The sequence below is a fragment of the Lissotriton helveticus genome, chromosome 1_2, assembly GCF_964261635.1.
Source record: "Lissotriton helveticus chromosome 1_2, aLisHel1.1, whole genome shotgun sequence".
Lineage (NCBI taxonomy): Eukaryota > Metazoa > Chordata > Amphibia > Caudata > Salamandridae > Lissotriton > Lissotriton helveticus.
The window spans coordinates 164,316,513-164,334,213 of NC_136058.1; the positions used below are offsets into that span (position 1 = coordinate 164,316,513).

The 17,701-nt window shown below is 42.5% G+C and overlaps 1 protein-coding gene across 1 annotated transcript in view; it reads right to left on the bottom strand.

Annotated features, from left to right (window-relative positions):
• SCP2 (sterol carrier protein 2) overlaps positions 1-17,701 on the bottom strand; it is a 336,550-nt gene that overhangs the window by 254,350 nt on the left and 64,499 nt on the right. Inside the window, exon 2 of the mRNA XM_078670520.1 lies at positions 12,558-12,615. Within this exon, the coding sequence (XP_078526646.1) occupies positions 12,558-12,615 (58 nt within the window). The remainder of the gene's footprint in view (positions 1-12,557; positions 12,616-17,701) is intronic.

Here is a 17,701-nt window from a genome sequence, read left to right on the forward strand (position 1 = left end):
CGTGTCTCACTGGATACTACTTTGCCGAAGATGCATCCAATGAAGGCTTCTGAGATCATCATACCATTCGGAGCAAACACCTTCCATTACCGTGCGGACACAGCTGCTTTGTGGCCAAGAGCAGAGAGAAGAGAAGCTCTGAGCAGGATATCCTGAGACATCTACTGCTCTCACTATGCAGACAAAAGGTATGCTGGACTTGAGCAAACACATTGTTTGGTAAATACTTCTTACTCTTGGAAGAATGTATATTCAGCAATTATGTTCTGGTAGTAGTAAGTTAGGATGACATAGATAATGCTAGATGTCTTTGCTCAATACTTACGAACAGTCCTCCTTTTTACGGCAGGCGGTATGACCATGATTATTCTCCATCATGATGTATATATTCAGTTCAGTTCAACTTTATTCGGATACAATCGTAACCATAAAAGCACAAAACTATAAATACATCACAATAATTAATAGAAAGATAAACATTTCATATACAAATATCCAAAGTGGCTAGTGCAAGGACGACCATCATATTAATATGTACAATTAATTAAAACAGTTTGCAGATTGTATATATGATCAAGGAACCATCATAGACCTACGCGCCCTTATTGCACTTTTGAGAAAAGTGCCAGTGCGGAAAATCAATTCAACATTGTCTAAGTCTAGTATACAACGATATGCTGCCTCCAAGGTAGTTGGTCTTCTCTTATTAAAATATGGATAAAATAACTGTTTAGAGTATTTAAGATAGTATTTACAGAAGAATATAAAGTGCGTAGTGGTTTGCTCACTCCTCCCGTCACAAGGGCACAAATTTTGATTAAAATTTGGGCTATAGCCCAGTGGGAAACAGAGTGCAAATCGGATTGTGCCTGCTCTTAGTCGTAACAAAAGGCTCCTTTCCCAGTGGCTCATCAGTAAAGTCAAATATATGCGAAGCGGATAGCAATGCTGTTCTATAGCCATATCATTTTGCACAAATGTTTTCCTGGATTCCACCACTTCCCGCTCGTTGTTATATAGGGAGTACAGAGCGTTCTGCAGTTCCTTTTTAGGATCTGATTCTGATGAAATGGGATCCAGGAAGACACTTTATTTGTTTATGCTAAGCAAACTGGCGAGGACACCGCTTAGCCATGGGATTTCTAAGCCTTTATCGCAAAGTAAACAATCCTTAATAATCTGCTGTGTCAAAAGTGCCGCTTCATTCTTCCACACTGATACCCACATGAGTGCCGGTCGCGCCCGAATAAAATCAGTTATGAAATTGATATTGAGCTCCTTGTGACATATATATTGGGGGGTTGAGATTGGGGTGCTCAGTAGTTTCCTGAAGAACCTGTTTTCTTCTTGCTGGATTGCTGAGCAATTGACAGTTCCCCAAATCTCGGCGCCATATGTGGCCACCGGGGTGCATTGAAGTTTGTATATTTCCTGTACTGCTAAAAGAGCACCCGTGATCTTAGGGCGGGGTAAACTTAAGATTGAGTTGGTGGCCTTTGAGAACTTGCTCCTGGCGTGAGCTAAATGCTCACTCCAGGAGCCGTTCGTAGCAAAGGCCAACCCTAAGTAGACAAATGATCTAACCAAAGTCAGTTTTTGACCATCTATTGTAATCGAACCTATTTCGCGCTTCCCTGGGCCACTGCTCATCAGGAAAGATTTTTTCAAATTTACCCGAAGGTCTAGCTCTTTCATATAATTAATAAAATTTTGAACAAGAAGACGCAAATAATTTGGAGTGCGGCCTATGAGAACCGCGTCATCTGCGTAAAGAAGTACGGGAATGGGCTCTTTATTAACATATGGAACATCTTGAGTAGCCATTTTCAGAGAGGTATTCAGACCATTGATGTATATGATAAAAAGCAGGGGGGGCAACACGCATCCTTGTCCGACACCCCTGCCGATATCAATGGTCCCCGAAACCTCTCCTCCCATCCCAATCCTTACTTGAGCCTGGAGGTCTCTGTGTAGGTATGCTAAAAAATTAACCAATGTTTCATCCAACCCACCTGCCAAAAGGATAGCCCACAGCTATTAACTACTCACTAGATCAAAAGCTGTGGACAAATCCATAAAAGCCATATAGATAGGGGTCCTGCTTGCAATGGTATATTTCCCGACAATTAAGTTTAAATTGAGGCATTGTTCGATAGTTCCCACCCTACCCCTGAACCCCAGCTGGCATGGGTTCAAAATAGCATATTCTTCTGTCCATCCCACAATTTTGTTATACAGGACTCTTCCTAAAATTTTAAGGGGGGAGATGGGTCTGTAATTGCACAGAAGAGATCTATCTCCCTTCTTAAAAACCGGGACTATGATACTTCTAGCCCAGGTAAAGTAAAGTAAAGTCCACATTTGTAAAGCGCACAATCACCCGTAAGGTCTCTAGGCGCTGGGGGGCCGTCGGGAAGATTAAGCGAGCTATTGCATAGGTCTCGGGTATTTTTGTCAGAGTTAAATTATTAAAAACATTCAGAAGCAAAGGGGCCCAGAAAGCCGGATTCCACTTAATTAAATCGATGGGGAACCCGTCTGGGCCCGGCACCTTGTTGCCTGGACTCTGGTTAATGGCTCCCACAACTTCTGAAATACTTATTTCTATGGATACCGGGCTGCCTGGGGTGAAAGTTACCTCACATGGGGGTGGAGGGGTATAGATACCCGAAAAATGTTCGACCCATGCATCACTAGCGATATTACAGCTAATAGGTGTCGAGGACTCGCCCATAGAACGGACCTCCCTGACTGCCGCCCAAAAAATGTTGCCCTTTTTCTGGCTAGCAGCCTCAGAGAATTTATCCCAACGTTCAATCAGGAGATCCTTCTTCCTGTCATTAATTACCTTAGTATAATTAGTTCTGGCCAGTTTAACTTCTGTTATACACCTCGGAATGACTGAAAGAACCCTACGTAAATCCCGGTTTGCTTTTGAGCATTCATGGTTGAACCATCTGGGGTTAGGTTCCACTTCGGGACAGGGTTTGGAGAGGAGGATTTTAATCGTCTGACAGATCTTCCCAAAATCCCCAACTATCTGTGCTGGTGGTAGTTCTAATGAAAGATAGAAACAATAAGAGACATTTTGTCACCTGCCAATTTCCTGAAAATTTCAGAGTTATCGACCCCCCTCCAACACAATCTTAGATTATCGGTTGAAACTATTAGGTTTGTGGCCCCACATTCAGTCTTAAAAGTCGGCCTATGGGCAGTGTGTATTGATACCCTAATGGGATTATGATCTCCGAAGTCAGAGGGTACGACCTCAGCAGATGCCAGCTGTTTTTCTATCAGAAGGCATACAAAAATGAAATCTATAATAGAACTGCGACCACTTCCCCTATAGGTTGGATGATTATTCATAGTTGACCCAGTGACCAGGTCCATAACATTTTTATTTTTTTTAATTTTATTTAAACTTCTAAAGCGCACAGCTACCCGCAGTGGGTTTCCCAGCGCTCAGGGATAGACTAAAGAAGAAAGACTGGCGAGCTGATTTTTTTACGAAGCTATACGTTACTGCTGGAAGAGTCAAGTTTTAAGTCCCTTGCGGAAATGAAAAAGATTGGTTTCTGTCTTTAAAGAGACAGGAAGAGTATTCCAGAATTTTGGGCCTAAATGACAAAAAGGAACGGCCTCCCACTTTAGCCAGTCTAAATCTGGGGATGGAAAAGTCACCATGAAGTGCTGATCTTAAAGTTCGACTGGGCTTATAAGCCTGGATAAACTTCTGAAGGTATTTAGGAGCTGAGCCGTGTTTGATTTTAAAAACGTGACACAAAGCTTTGAATTTAATTCTGTTAGGAATTTCTAACCAATGCAGGTCACGAAGTGCTGCAGAAGCAGAAGATCTTCTAGGGACATTGCAGAGAAGGCGGGCAGCAGCGTTCTGTACAACCTGAAGTCTTTTTATGGTTGTTTGGTCGGATCCCAGATATAGGACATTGCCATAGTCCAGGTGGGAAACAACCAGCGCCTGGACTACCGTTCTTCGCGTGGCAAGGGGCAACATCCACAGGATCTTCTGTAGCCATCTTAAGGTGGCGAAACAGATGGATGCCACCTTTACCGCCTGCTGTCTCATTGTGAGTTTCTCATCAATGAGAAACCCGAGGTTGGACAAATTATGGGATCTTATGAACCGGTTCAGTTCTCTACCTCTGCTTATCGATTGACTATAATAGGCCAATCCTTTTTCAGAATGTATATCGAGAATTTTGGCATTAAAATCCCCCCCAGTAAAATACCCAAGAGATACCCATTGTTGGACTGGTTATCCAAATCTGAGATAAAATCGAAGAGCTTTATAAAACTCTTATTTGCAACTGACTGAAAATCATTGTTATAAAAATGTATCAAATGGAAACAAATCCATCTTTTGTACAGTACTACTTGATAATCTAAACTGTCGGATGGGATTACCTTAAAACTTCCACCAGCAGCCACGTTAATCCCCATAAACAGTCCTCCCGATGGTCTCCCCATCCTAGGTACTTGGGATAGCACACTGAAACAATGAAACCCCTCGATGTATAATTATTCTGTGGCCCAGGTTTCCTGGAACATGACAATGTCATATTCCCTAATCATATTTATCCAGTATATGTTGTCAAGTTTTGTGCGTAGACATGCCACATTCCAGCTCAATACACTCAGTCTAGCATCATTGCCCCTTTTTGGTGAGTTTGACCTCTCTATGGGGCGGTTAGATCTAATTGGGATATTTATGATTGGCCTATCATTCACTTCTATGTTAGATGCCATGTCTAATGGTCAATCTTGTGTATCCAGGCTGGACAGGGCGTGATAACCATTGGATAGGGGCATGACTGTTTCAATGCTTCTATTTGGAAATAGGGATGGCTTGTAGAAATAGCCCAGAGGGAGAGTACTGATATTGGTCGGGGGGTTAAACAATTCATCTGTGATGGATAGAAGGCGACGGACCAATTGGGGCTTTCTAAAATTTAAAACAATACAGTCCCCTTCTATAGATTTTTTTGATGGTCCAACCCACCCTACTCTCCTGGCCATGAATATTTCTTCCATCCTATACGGATCAAACTTTTTACGTTTATGAAGCCAGTCTACCGACTTGTTTTGCAGATCAGACCAGGACTCTTTCTGTCCCTCCCTAAGCGCAGGGACGCCAGTTAGGACAAGCACATATGGGGCAGAGGCTGGTGGGAGGTGTATTACATCCGAGTTAAAGTTGGAACCGGGCTTACTAGGATCTATATTCACAGTGTTGGTGTCATTATCTGGCCTTATGCCCTGCTTAGGCGGACTGCTCAGATTGTTGCCCCCCTAGTAAGTACCCATACCATCCTTCCTTATCGTCAGCCCGCTGCTTCTATTAATATGACCATCGCTTTTTGCTGGGGGAGCTCCCCTAATCCTACATAGTTTACTAAGGGCAGCTTGGGGGGGCGCCATGGAATCAACTGTGCTTTGAGATTGCGAGTCACCATTACAATTAGTTTGACCATTCATTTGACCATTTGGTGCTGGTTGCAAAGCAATTTCCCCGCCCCCACCCCTGATTGTATTCGCTACCGAGGTATTTTTCTTAAACATTTTCTCCCATAAGACATCAACTTTCTTAACAAAAATCTCCAGTCCATCATCCAGTCTGGAATCAAATCCTTCCATCAAAGTATCTAAAATTTCAATGCCCATATCGGTTGTATTAGGGCCATTACCCAAAGGATCTTCAGTCTGGGTGGAGATAGAGTTGGTCATCCGGGCTTCAATTATTCCGATGCCACTGCTACCATCTCTACTGCAAAGGATGCCTGTGTTGGTGTCTATCATGTTTTGTAAGAAGGAGGGGAATGGCCCAACTATCCAAGGGACAGGGTACCAACAATTGTCAAGAAAATAAAAATAATCCCTTGGATTCACCTAATGATCGCACCACTCTTATACTCATTCACTCACAATCACCTCTGTAGTCTTCAGAACCCAAAATAAAAAAAAAAAATATATATATATATATATATATATATATATATATATATATATATATATATATATATATAATGGTTATCAATACAAGCACCCCCTAAGTATAAACAGACCTGAAATTGCCATTTATCAAGATGTGTAAATTTTATTTATAATTCGATATCAATAAAAGCATTAAAAACAATGAATACGATAATACATGACACGTAAAAATGCATACAATCATAAAACAGAAAAGAGACTAAAAAAGGTGTTGTTCAGCGTAACACATCCGGTGTGTCAATTCATAGGAATCCTTTCATAAAGGTCATAGTCCTAATATTCCATCCTGACAAATTGTTACATGAATTTGACTTGAAAAAAGTTGCGTCGACGCGTTTCAGTGTTTTGCTCTATATGCACCACCTTTGTCAAGACTAATCTTTACGTAATGTCTCTTTCTCAATCAATAGATCGATTAAAATAGATCATGAAGCTTGTATAGTGCCGGTTGCCGGTTGCTATGTAATTGTCTTATCTTAAGCCTGCCAACTTCTGTATATGACTTAGCACGAACACACCCAAGAATCAGGCACACTTATGTAAAACTTTTACTATGGACAGAACAGGAGCCACCCAATCCTCCACCCGATCGAGTCTGCAGGATCCTCCGTAACTGGGGAGCTTGTGTATAGAAGAAGCGACCACCAGATAAAATGGTGCGAAATCATCTAGAAAAACGCTTGAAAATAACAAGTCTCAAATACAAGAGACACCTGGAGATTAACCTCAGATTGTCAAAATTCAGCGGCCCTGAGCCTTATACATCAAATAAAGGAACGTATCTACCGATTCCTACAACAGCATAAGTGTGCCTGATTCTTGGGTGTGTTCGTGCTAAGTCATATACAGACGTTGGCAGGCCTAAGATAAGACAATTACATAGCGACCGGCTACCGGCACTATACAAGCTTCATGATCTATTTTAATCGATTTATTGATTGAGAAAGAGACATTACGTAAAGATTAGTCTTGACAAAGGTGGTGCATATAGAGCAAAACACCGAAACGCATCGACACAACTTTTTTCAAGTCAAATTCATGGAACAATTTGTCAGGATGGAATATTAGGACTCTGACCTTTATGAAAGGATTCCTATGAATTGACACACCGGATGTGTTACGCTGAACAACACAGTTTTTTTAGTCTCTTTTCTTTTTTATGATTGTATGCATTTTTATGTGTCATGTGTTATCGTATTCATTGTTTTTAATGCTTTTATTGATATTGAATTATAAATAAAATTTACACATCTTGATAAATGGCAATTTCAGGTATTTTTATACTTAGGGGGTGCTTGTATTGATAACCATTATATATATATATTTTTTTTTGGTTCTGAAGACTACAGAGGTGATTGTGAGTGAATGAGTATAAGAGTGGTGCGATCATTAGGTGAATCCAAGGGATTATTTTTATTTTCTTGTCTATCATTTTTTGCCTGGGCTTTAACTGATTTGGTTTTAATGCGTTTTTCTTTCCTCCAAGTGCTGTAGCAACCAATGTCCGCCCTCTGGCTGTCTTGCTCAAAGTCCCTCGTGTATTGTTAGCAGGGGCGCTTAGGTCCTGGTTAATAGAAGAGGATGGTGGCGGTATATTTGTAACTACTATATCAGGGCTTAGAGGAACAGAGGAAGATCTTAGACAACCCGAAGAAATTAAGTCCAAAGTACCCCCAGGTGACAAACGTGGTTGGAGCGGGACAAGGTCTAAAGTCTAAAGACAATTGTCTCTCGGTTGCCTGTATCTCGTATATAATCACTGATTCCGCCCTTGTAAAAAAGTCATCTAATGTTCCAACTACCCCCTTCCGTTTACCCATTTTTAACAGTGGTGTCGGTTGGTTGCTTAATAGCGATCAGTAGGACGATATTCTAACAGTAGTGTGTTTGTCAGCGAAACTTTGTAAGTTTAACACGTTACCTGGCTTCCGAGAGTCCGTGTACCTTATTGCAGGCGCCAAATGGGGTGGCCCAGTCCGGTCCCTTTCGGCCCATGACATCCCGCCCTTTGCCCGGGCTTAGCCCAGCGCCGGCCTGCATGTGTCCCACGTCGCGGGAGGCCGGATGTGGTTATATACCCCTGGTGATAAGGGGGAGGGGCTGCCGCTCCTGCTCACGGCTCCGCTGCTTGCTGGGACTCGCTGGGACTCCGAGTCCCGGTGCCTGCCCCCACTGCCGGTACTTGCTGGTCTCCTGTAGACGTGCACACCCGCACAAAGCGTCTCAATTCCCAGCTATGTACAAGGTAGAGAGGGCTGTTACGTTTTTGGTCTCGGACCGGCTGTGCCGCGGGTTTCAGCGCCGCAGTCCTCAGGGTATATATTCATTTAGTTTATAATCTAAAAATAAATATAATTTAGAAAGAGTAACAGATCTAGCTGTGTTTTATTTTGTGTACAAAGCCAATTATTGCGCCACAAAGCAACCCTAAACTGTCACATATACACATGACAGTTGGCAGGCACCCCATCTGTCCGCCATATTCCATTGCACCAGGGGTATCTGGTAAATGCGAGGGGTTAATGGGAGAAGCCAGGATGTGGGAGCATCCTTCTCCACCAATCCCACACTGGATGTAGTTTTTGATGTGTCGCCATCTGCACTACCCGTGTTCTCCAAGCTGCCAACATTTGCACTGATGGAGTTACTAATGCCTGCTCTATCTGCGGAAACCAGAGTTAATACTCTTGCCCCTTCATGGCCTCGACTCTCTAAAGTTGCCATGGTCTGCCCCATCTGGAGCCTCATTAATATTCCACACAGAAGCATTCCACACATCACAGCACCCGAGCTGCTGCAGCAATGTCTATGGGCAGCACCATTTTCACTATCCAGGCCCGCTGTCTGCTGCATGCACAAGCATGCACTCCAGTCGGAGATATTTGAAGTATAATTGATCTGCTGAATTTAATGGAGGGATTGATGACCCTCTGCTCTAGCTGATGCTGCAACTATCCTGTGTCCCCACTGCTGGAGCCATAACTGGCCAGCAGAACTATACGGAGCCATCCCAGATTACCTGCAACTTCTGGATCTGTAAACGACCATCTCCACTGTCGAGAGCTTCACTATCCGGGGTTGTAGCTGGCTGACTGCACGCTCTGAAACTGCCACAGGGCAGTCTCTGGATGTCCACCCGGAGCCTCTGCGGACCAGCTTCATGCACAATTCCAACAAGAAGTGATAACAGACACCGTCCTGCTTGGTGAGATAATAGGGTCTCATCCCATGGCCTCCGAAGGAAGCGGGGGAAGACCTCACTGCCTCCAGATTGGCCAGTGGGCACTAGTACTCGACCGAGGAGGTAGCAACACCCAGAGTTCATGGGTGTCTGATGTATGTCCCTCACTGAAGGAGCTTGGGATAGCAGTGATAACTCTCTGGTTAACACTATCCACAGCTGGGATGGTCAGACATTGGAGATACAGTGGTCAGTCCTTTTCTTCGGGTCAGTGGGTGGATGGGGAGAGTGAGCAGTTTTAAGTTTCATTCCAACCTTTCCACAGGCTGTCCCAAGACCCTGGACACAGCTGATTGCAGAGATGCTCGTAGTTAACCCATAGTGTAACGGTGCAAACAAGGTGTGCCTAGCAATCACGTGGGGCCCACACACGCCGCGACGAGCCTATCTGGACAAATCTACTGGTGCATGTTTATGAAATATCTGTAGGAGCTGAGTCCGGTCTCTTCATCCGGTGGTCCCGTCTTCAGGGTCTTTCGCCTGCCTCGACTCGTGAGCTGAACGTTGCTGCAGTTTTAAAAGACAAACGCCACGGGATGCGCTCTCCGCTCTGCTGGACGCACACAATATGAAAATATGTGTTTCTGCTGCCTGTGTCCAAAACGGAGCTGAAATTACTTTGTGTATCACAGTCACACTTAATATCGGTAATCAGAGAGCACACACAGTAGGAAGGCAGTTGTCTTTGTTTTGTAGTCCATGTAAATGGAGCGGAGGTTAGAGGAGGATCAGGCTGGGTATGGGATATACCCGCTCCGAGGAGTCGTCACTCAGAGCCTGGTCTAGAATACAGCCAGAGGCCAGCCCAGCCACCACCTTGCTCCCTACTCACATTCGCACAGACAAGTGACAGTCACACAACAACAAACAAAAGCCACTGTGGAACCGGGCCAGGGCCTAGGCCCTTGCACATTCCTTAGGCTCCTTGTGCAATTGCTTTTGATTCTGGCCCAGGCCTGGTTGCGACGCCCCCCGTGCCAGGCCCAGACAGTGCCACCACCACCCATAAATCAGATCTGGCCACAGGCCACGGCGGCCAGGGCCAGGAACAAATTATGTACAAATAGCACTCACCTGCCTGCGGGCAGCAGACACTGGCAAAGCAATTAAATTACGGGGTGCTGCCCTCTTTCCCTGATGCCTCGACCTCGCCTCAGAGACTGAGTAACGTGCACTATTTCCTAATGCGCATGAGCATCACTAGTAGACCCCACCGTAAAAAAAAGTGGCACGTAGACGGCGCAGAGGCGGTGACATCTGCGCGCTGCGCGCGTCCACAACATCATCATGGTCAGCGGTCAGGTGACAGGCCAGGTGGTGTAGGTATTTCATAAATTATGATGAGTAAGACGGAAATTGAACTGAAATCGGCGAACACGCGTCGGAGCCCCAGCATGACTCATCAAGCAGCATGAGAAAATTGTTCGCTGTGCTCACACCATGCCTCAGTCAGACAGGCGGCTGATTGTGCTTAATGTGAGCACTATGTTCTGTTGTTGGGGCCGATTTTGATCGACCTTGACTCACGGTCGGTCCAAATCGGCCAAAACAACAGAACCGGCCCCCACCCCCATCCAGCCTACCGGGGGATTGCCCGGTACCTGGCATGACCAGTCTGGCCCTGCTTCCAGTCCCAGACGTGGGCTCACTGTGCCACTGGATTCAAGCTAACCTGGCTGATGAGGGGTGTTAACCCGAAACCGGTCATAGGATGCTTGTTTCCTGTCCAGGGAGGAAATGGTTTGGCAGTTGGTTCTAGACTGTTCCCATAAGGCACAGTGTCAAGACTGATTTGCATATGGCTGTGTCTGAACTGGGGTGGCGAAGTGAGCTAAAGAACGATGATGGATTCAACCCAGATCTGTGACTGGGGGTGAGTGTTTGAAAAGTTTCAGCACTCCGTCCATCATCTCCTTGTGTTTGCAATGTGCAGTATTTGACAGCTCCCACTGCAATGTTTTGTAAAAACCACTGAGAAATAAAATGAGCATTTGACAAAATAAAACCCGTTACATAGAAGTTGACTACTCAGTCTATCAAACTAGGCGGGTACATTGCATTTGAACTACGACCAGCTCATTCATAAAATGTTAAACAGTCTGTCCAAATGGAACAGAATTTCCTTAAGTATTCAGGGACGGTGAATTGTGATTAAAATGACAATCATCCCTAAATTCTTATGTTTCTCTCATGCACTGCCAGTTTTGATACCGAATTAATTGTTTCAGAATATAGAACTGTCCTAGTTGCGGTATGTTTGGAGCCATAACAGAGTACATTATGCTTTCACCCAGCTACATGCCCATTTTAAAGGGGGCCTGAGCTCTACCATCTTTGAAATTGTATTAATGGGCATCCTTTTCAGCACGATTGTCCAAAGTTATGGGAATTGATTAATGTCCCTTGGCCTTTAAGGCCCTTCTATTGAGGTTTGCTATGCAATACTGGATTCTTCAATCAATCCTAATTATAAAACAAAAACAAAAAACTGATTTACAATGCATTCCATACATGAACATATCTGGGATCTTATGTCAAAGAAATTATTAATCTCAAATCTCACGATTTAAACAACACTTTGGCACAATCCTCAATCATCTCTTTTCTCACATGACACTTTAGTGAAACAATGGTTTTGCACTAAAGTGCAAATTATGGGTCAGTCATTTGCTGGTAACCTACTGTTTAATCCCAATTTTCAAACCCCTACTTCTGTGTCTTAAGTATTTACACATTTGGTAATTTGTATCACATGAAATTAAAAATGCCGAGCTCTCTGTCTCACCCAATCCGCTTCTTGATTTATTTTCATCTACTCAACTTTTATGTTGCTATATATGCTACTTCTATGGAACTTTCAATGAATTTTGTTCGACTGTATGAATTTTAAGGTGTGAGTACCCTCTCTGTCTTTTTTTTATTTTATTTTTTTGGGACTGAAAACAAAAAGGCTGGCAACCCAACTCCAGACTTAATGGCCTGGTCAATGCTAGCCTCCAATGCAGCTGTTCCAAGATTGGATCTACTCTCCTCCTTCTAGTTATCTTTTACCAGCCCCCAACAATGTGCTATCACATGGCTATCAGTGAGCCTAAGGTGCGCTATACAACTTCAATAACATGAACATGACTTGCTCAGGGCAATCCATCCGTGTATACTTTCAGTAGTTCTACATTTTGCTTCAAAATTCACTATAATGTATGATTGAAAACAGTGCATGTGGTACAGGTCTGCCAAGTGTATGTATGAAAAAAGACAATGATACAAGTCATTTTGGGCATCCAGGCTTTCTGAAAGTCATTACCTGCTTCTTTTGCCATTTCAGGGTAGTCAAAGTCATCGCGCCTCCCAGGTTTTTCAAACTACACAAAAAAACACATAGCAAGACTTTAATTATTTGCAATGATATATCGACCAATTGGCAGAAATTCAAATTCCAAAGTCACTATTTCTTTGACTGTAACATTTAACTTAAGGGCCCTTTTCAAATTCATGGATGTTTTGAACACCCAGTTGACCATTACATTGCATAAATAGCAGATTTTAAGGAGAACCATGTTTTCTAGGTGCTGGTCACGGCTCGTGGATTGTGACAAGAAAGATCATGTTCATATTTTTAACACATATTCTGGCTATATTTTACAATCTCACTATAAGCACAGGCTTTCAAGGATTCTCTCCTAAATTAAAACTGTAAACCAATATTTTAAGAGCATTGCTTGTTTGCAGGCTAAAGAATTAATGTAATCAGCAACCGCAAGAAATCCCTTTGCTCCTATTAGTTTTCTGACAGTCACTGTGGGACACCAAGTGTGATTACTGGGTAAGAAAACCGGAAACAGAAAAAACAAATTGCTTGCAACTTCAAGAAATTTCTGACCCTATTTTCAACATCTACCGTCCGTGCGTCAATCTTCATAAAAAGATTGAGACGGACCTTTGATCGTAATAGAACTCCAGAAAAATTAATGCTACAGCAGTCAAAAATCGCTATCCCCTACTATGGCTAAACATATTAGTTAACCAAGTTCATGAGAATACAAAGTACACAAAGTTGAACATGGGACTAGGAGGTTATAACTTAATCCTTAGACAAACAGTAGATACATGGATGATAGCTTTTGTCACTCGCTTTTGGGATTATAAGAACATGGGATGCCCATCACCTTGTGCAAAATGCCAGCTGGTTTACAACTTTAATATCTGCAAAGCTACAGAACAGTTTCCTGTAGGCTATATGTATGACACCCTTGTTTTCTTTTTCCAGTATTGACCACATTTAGTCGGTTTCAGAAGTGTTTAAGTGGCCAAATCTTCATCCTTTATGTACCAGAGCCACAAAGTGAGGATTTAATCAGGTAAGAGTGGGTTTTTTGTATTACATAGTTACTGAATAGCATGTGGATATGGACCTGGACAGACTGAAGCAGTTCAAGAATGGTCTTTGCTAAGTGACATAAGGCTACAGAGTTCTAGGATTTTAAAACCTTTCGACCTAAATAGCCTTTCAGGAGGTGAAGACTCGCTTTTCCATGGGGCTTATGTTATAGAAGCTGACTAACTAGATTATTCTATCTGAGTGGTCTGCACCAGCCTTACAGCCCTAATAAAGGGGCAGCCATAGCACATTGTTCCAGGAACATACATACAACTCAGCAGAAAAAGCATCACATTTGAGAATACACTTCTCTTTATTCTATCAAGGACACCTTTGTAATCGGGCACCATTATACTGACAGCACAAAATCATAGCAATTAACAATCCTCAAAACCTAGGATCTCTCAAGATAACATCAGCCAATGTAAATCTAGATAGGTTTATTTCTTCCCCTGCTTCACCACGGTTATAACTTGTAGGCCATGTTCCCTCTACAAGAAACTAACAAGACATGTGCAGCTTTTATCAAGTGGTTTCTATGACAAATCATTAGGATTCACTCTTCCCAGAGGTGTATATTATCGAGATGGTTTACTGATTGCAGGCCCTTGGCCCATACCAGACCACTCTCCATTGTCTAGCTTTGCCGGATCCTGATTTATTGTTGTTGTGACCTCACCCTGAAAGAACTTAGGAAGAAGGGGGTGTTAGCTGTATCCAGGATCAAACATCTCAGCCCACAATGATGTACAGTTCTGTCCAAACATCCAGCAGGCAGGAAAAGACCATGGGCCTAAAACTGCAGACATTTTCTACATACTCGGAGCACTTGGAGGACTGCCAGGAAGAAGGGAGTTGGATTTAGAATACTGGGAGGCATCAGAGAGGGCTCCTTCCTGTGCGGGGGAGGGATGCATCTGCGTCCTTGGGCTGCTGCAAGGGTCCAGTCGGACCATGCTGTGAAGATGCCCACATCCTCTGCAACAACAAAGTGAGGTCTAGTGTCTCAAGGACTGGAATCAAGGAGCTCCGGGACCTGAAAATATTAAGCCCCGAAACACTTGTTTTTGAGTTTGTGGAATTCCACCAGTTATTGCTGAGGGTGAAATTAGCCCACTTGTAATCAGGGCCTAAGGGTTGTGTTGAACCTGTACAGGATTATCTTATATAGCTTTGTCTGGCACCACCGCTCCCACTGCCCCCCTGAGTGTGAAATACATTTATAATGGTTTTAATTGGACTTCCCCAGATCTAAAGCAGTCAGAGTCTGTTCGAACATCAATAATATAGTGATTTTGATAAAAACAAACCCATGTAAAAGATAGCAATTAGTAATATAGTATGCACAAGACATGGATGGCAACACCACTGCTTATGGAAGTGTTATTATGTAGCTTGGTAGCTAGACAATAAAGTTTCCTTTAGCGAAGGTGTCATGTTGCTCTCAAAGTGCCTGCTTGAAAGCATACATGCATCATCACAGTTGATGAAAGTTGAGTAGGAACTGTGCCACGTCAATGGATCTGAAAAACATAATTGCTTTTGCTTCTCATACTTTGAGGGACGCGGAGAAGCAATACAATACCATCAAGACAAAGGCCCTGGCATGCTCATGGGGGTAGAAAAGTTTAAAACGTATGTTTAGGAAACTCATTCTATACTTTGCACTGATCAGAAATCACTCATGTATAAATTGGGGACAACAGGTCTGTCAACGCTGTGGCTACAGTAAGAAGACTTTTGCTAAATTGCATGAGTACACATTTGAGGTTAGATTTGGGTCTGTAAGAGTAAATATAAGTGGATAATGTTTGTCCACATTACCCCTACTGGATAATGTATGAGAACAGATTACTTATGATAAATGCTTAATGGGTGGTGGGAACAGTGCTAAAGTTTCCGAAGGAACTGTCAATGATGGTGAATGAATGGATGCTTTGAAGAGTTGAAGAGTTAGAAGTTCTTAGTTGAGGCCTGGAAGTATGTTGTGGAGGTATGGTATGGTCTGATCTGATCGAATAAGTTGAAGGGATAATTACATAGTTTTGTTCAGATTTATTCTGAATTGTTAATTTAACCTGGAAATCTGCTGGGGGCAAGATAATTTTTTCCACCTACTTATTGGAGAATTAATTTGATTGAATTTGATTAAGTGAGCACCCAGAGCACCCAGTGCATATACAGGTTCTGATGCAACTAAAAAACTGTAAGGTAGACATTTTGATGACCATTCAAATTGAGGATTTTTTAGCCTATTGTAAAAAGTGCTTGCTATATAGTAAGCGTTGGTGTACCTCCAATATCTCTTTCTGTCCGGTAGAGTTGCCTGAGAACCCTTAAGAAAAGGTAGCAGTTGATTTGTCTAGAGTCTTCCTTTCCCTTCCTTTGAAGAACGTTACATGTTTGTATCAATTGATTGTTTCTCATGCTGGGTTTACTGAAATTTTATTAGGGCCACTACCTTTGATGTAGTGATTGACTTCCAAAGCAATATGTTTGTTTTTGAGGGCACACCCATAGAGATGGTGTCAGATAACGGTGTTCAGCTTATTTCTGAAAAGATGGAGTTGTTTTTAAGAAAGAATGAGATTCAACATTATATAGTTCCTCTTCACAGCCCACAAACCACAGGACTAGTGGAAAGGGTCAACACAGTGCTACAAGATGGGGTACAAATAGCTTTAGCTAACAATCTGGATGTGATGCATTTTTTAAAAGGAATCTTTGAGTTTCTAATAACAGTCCTTATTCCACCATAGGTGTCGGCACTTTTGTCTTGGTCAGGGGAGGCACTTCAAAGAACAAAAGTACATCTTCATGGATGGATGCCCATATGGATGCCCGTGTGTCTACTCAGGCTGATGTATATGATTTGTCAAAGGAAGAGCGAGTGCAAGTCAGGATAGTGTTTGTTTACCTGATGGAATGAATATAGATGATACTTGTTCTGTTTTCAGTTAGGGATTCATATGAAGCAATGCATACTAATGTATCTGATGAGTTAATCAATTGTAGTAGTGCCTCTTCTTTTACCACTGATGATGAAGTTGCTCAGGACGAAGGGGTTACTCACAGTGGGAGTGTTTCTCAAGGTTCAATGTTTTTAAAAGGTTTCTGAATATATTCAGTGCCCCTTGGAAAGGTGCAGAAGGTCTTCTTTCTTGGTTTAAATCAATTTTTCAATATTTGTTTTAATTGTATTAGAAGGGGAAGATGTGTAATGCCCTTGTTTATCCTTGTTTATTTACAAGTATTGTTCCTCGCATTGCTTCATAATTTTGTTGTTCTTTGATGACCTACTTTGTGCATATATTGTTTCTCACACTGCATTAAGAGCTCGTTTTTCAATGTCCAGAGTGAGTGTTGGGATTTCCGCCAATCCAGGGACACCACAAATGTGGGAGCTGCAATTGTTGCTCAACTACAGATGAGGGAATTGTTTTTCAATATAGAACAATTTCATGGAGACACGAAAAATTTACCAACTGTAAGTCACGGTATGTTATCTATGGAATAACATGTCCATGCGACCTACTATATGTAGGTAAAACTAATCAGGAAATTAGAACTCGAATTCAACAACATCGATCAAGAATCAAAAGGAAGGTACCCAATGCTCCCTTAGTTCAACATTGGCAGCTAAAAAATCACACTGAAACTGATTTACGTTGGACTGTCATCACTAAGGTGGAGAATGACAAGAGAGGCGGAGACTTGGATGCAAAACTATCCCGCTATGAAGCAATGATGATTGTTAGATTCAATTCTGCGATGGAAGGATTGAACGAACTTTCTGAAATGTATAAATTGTAATTATGACGACGAAAAACAAAAAATCTAAAGAATTCATTTTAAGGACAACATTTCCAAAACTAGCCTATGCACAGCGAAAAAATCCAAAGTCACAATGATTTCGTAACGAGGCAAAGATAACAACTAAAAAGAAATAGCTAAAACTACTGATTAACATGAGCGCCACCACCTTCCAACATGGCGCGGGCGCTTGAATCACATCAACATTGGTTTCCTGAGTAACGCTTCCCGGAACTAAAATATATTGCCAGAGCGCA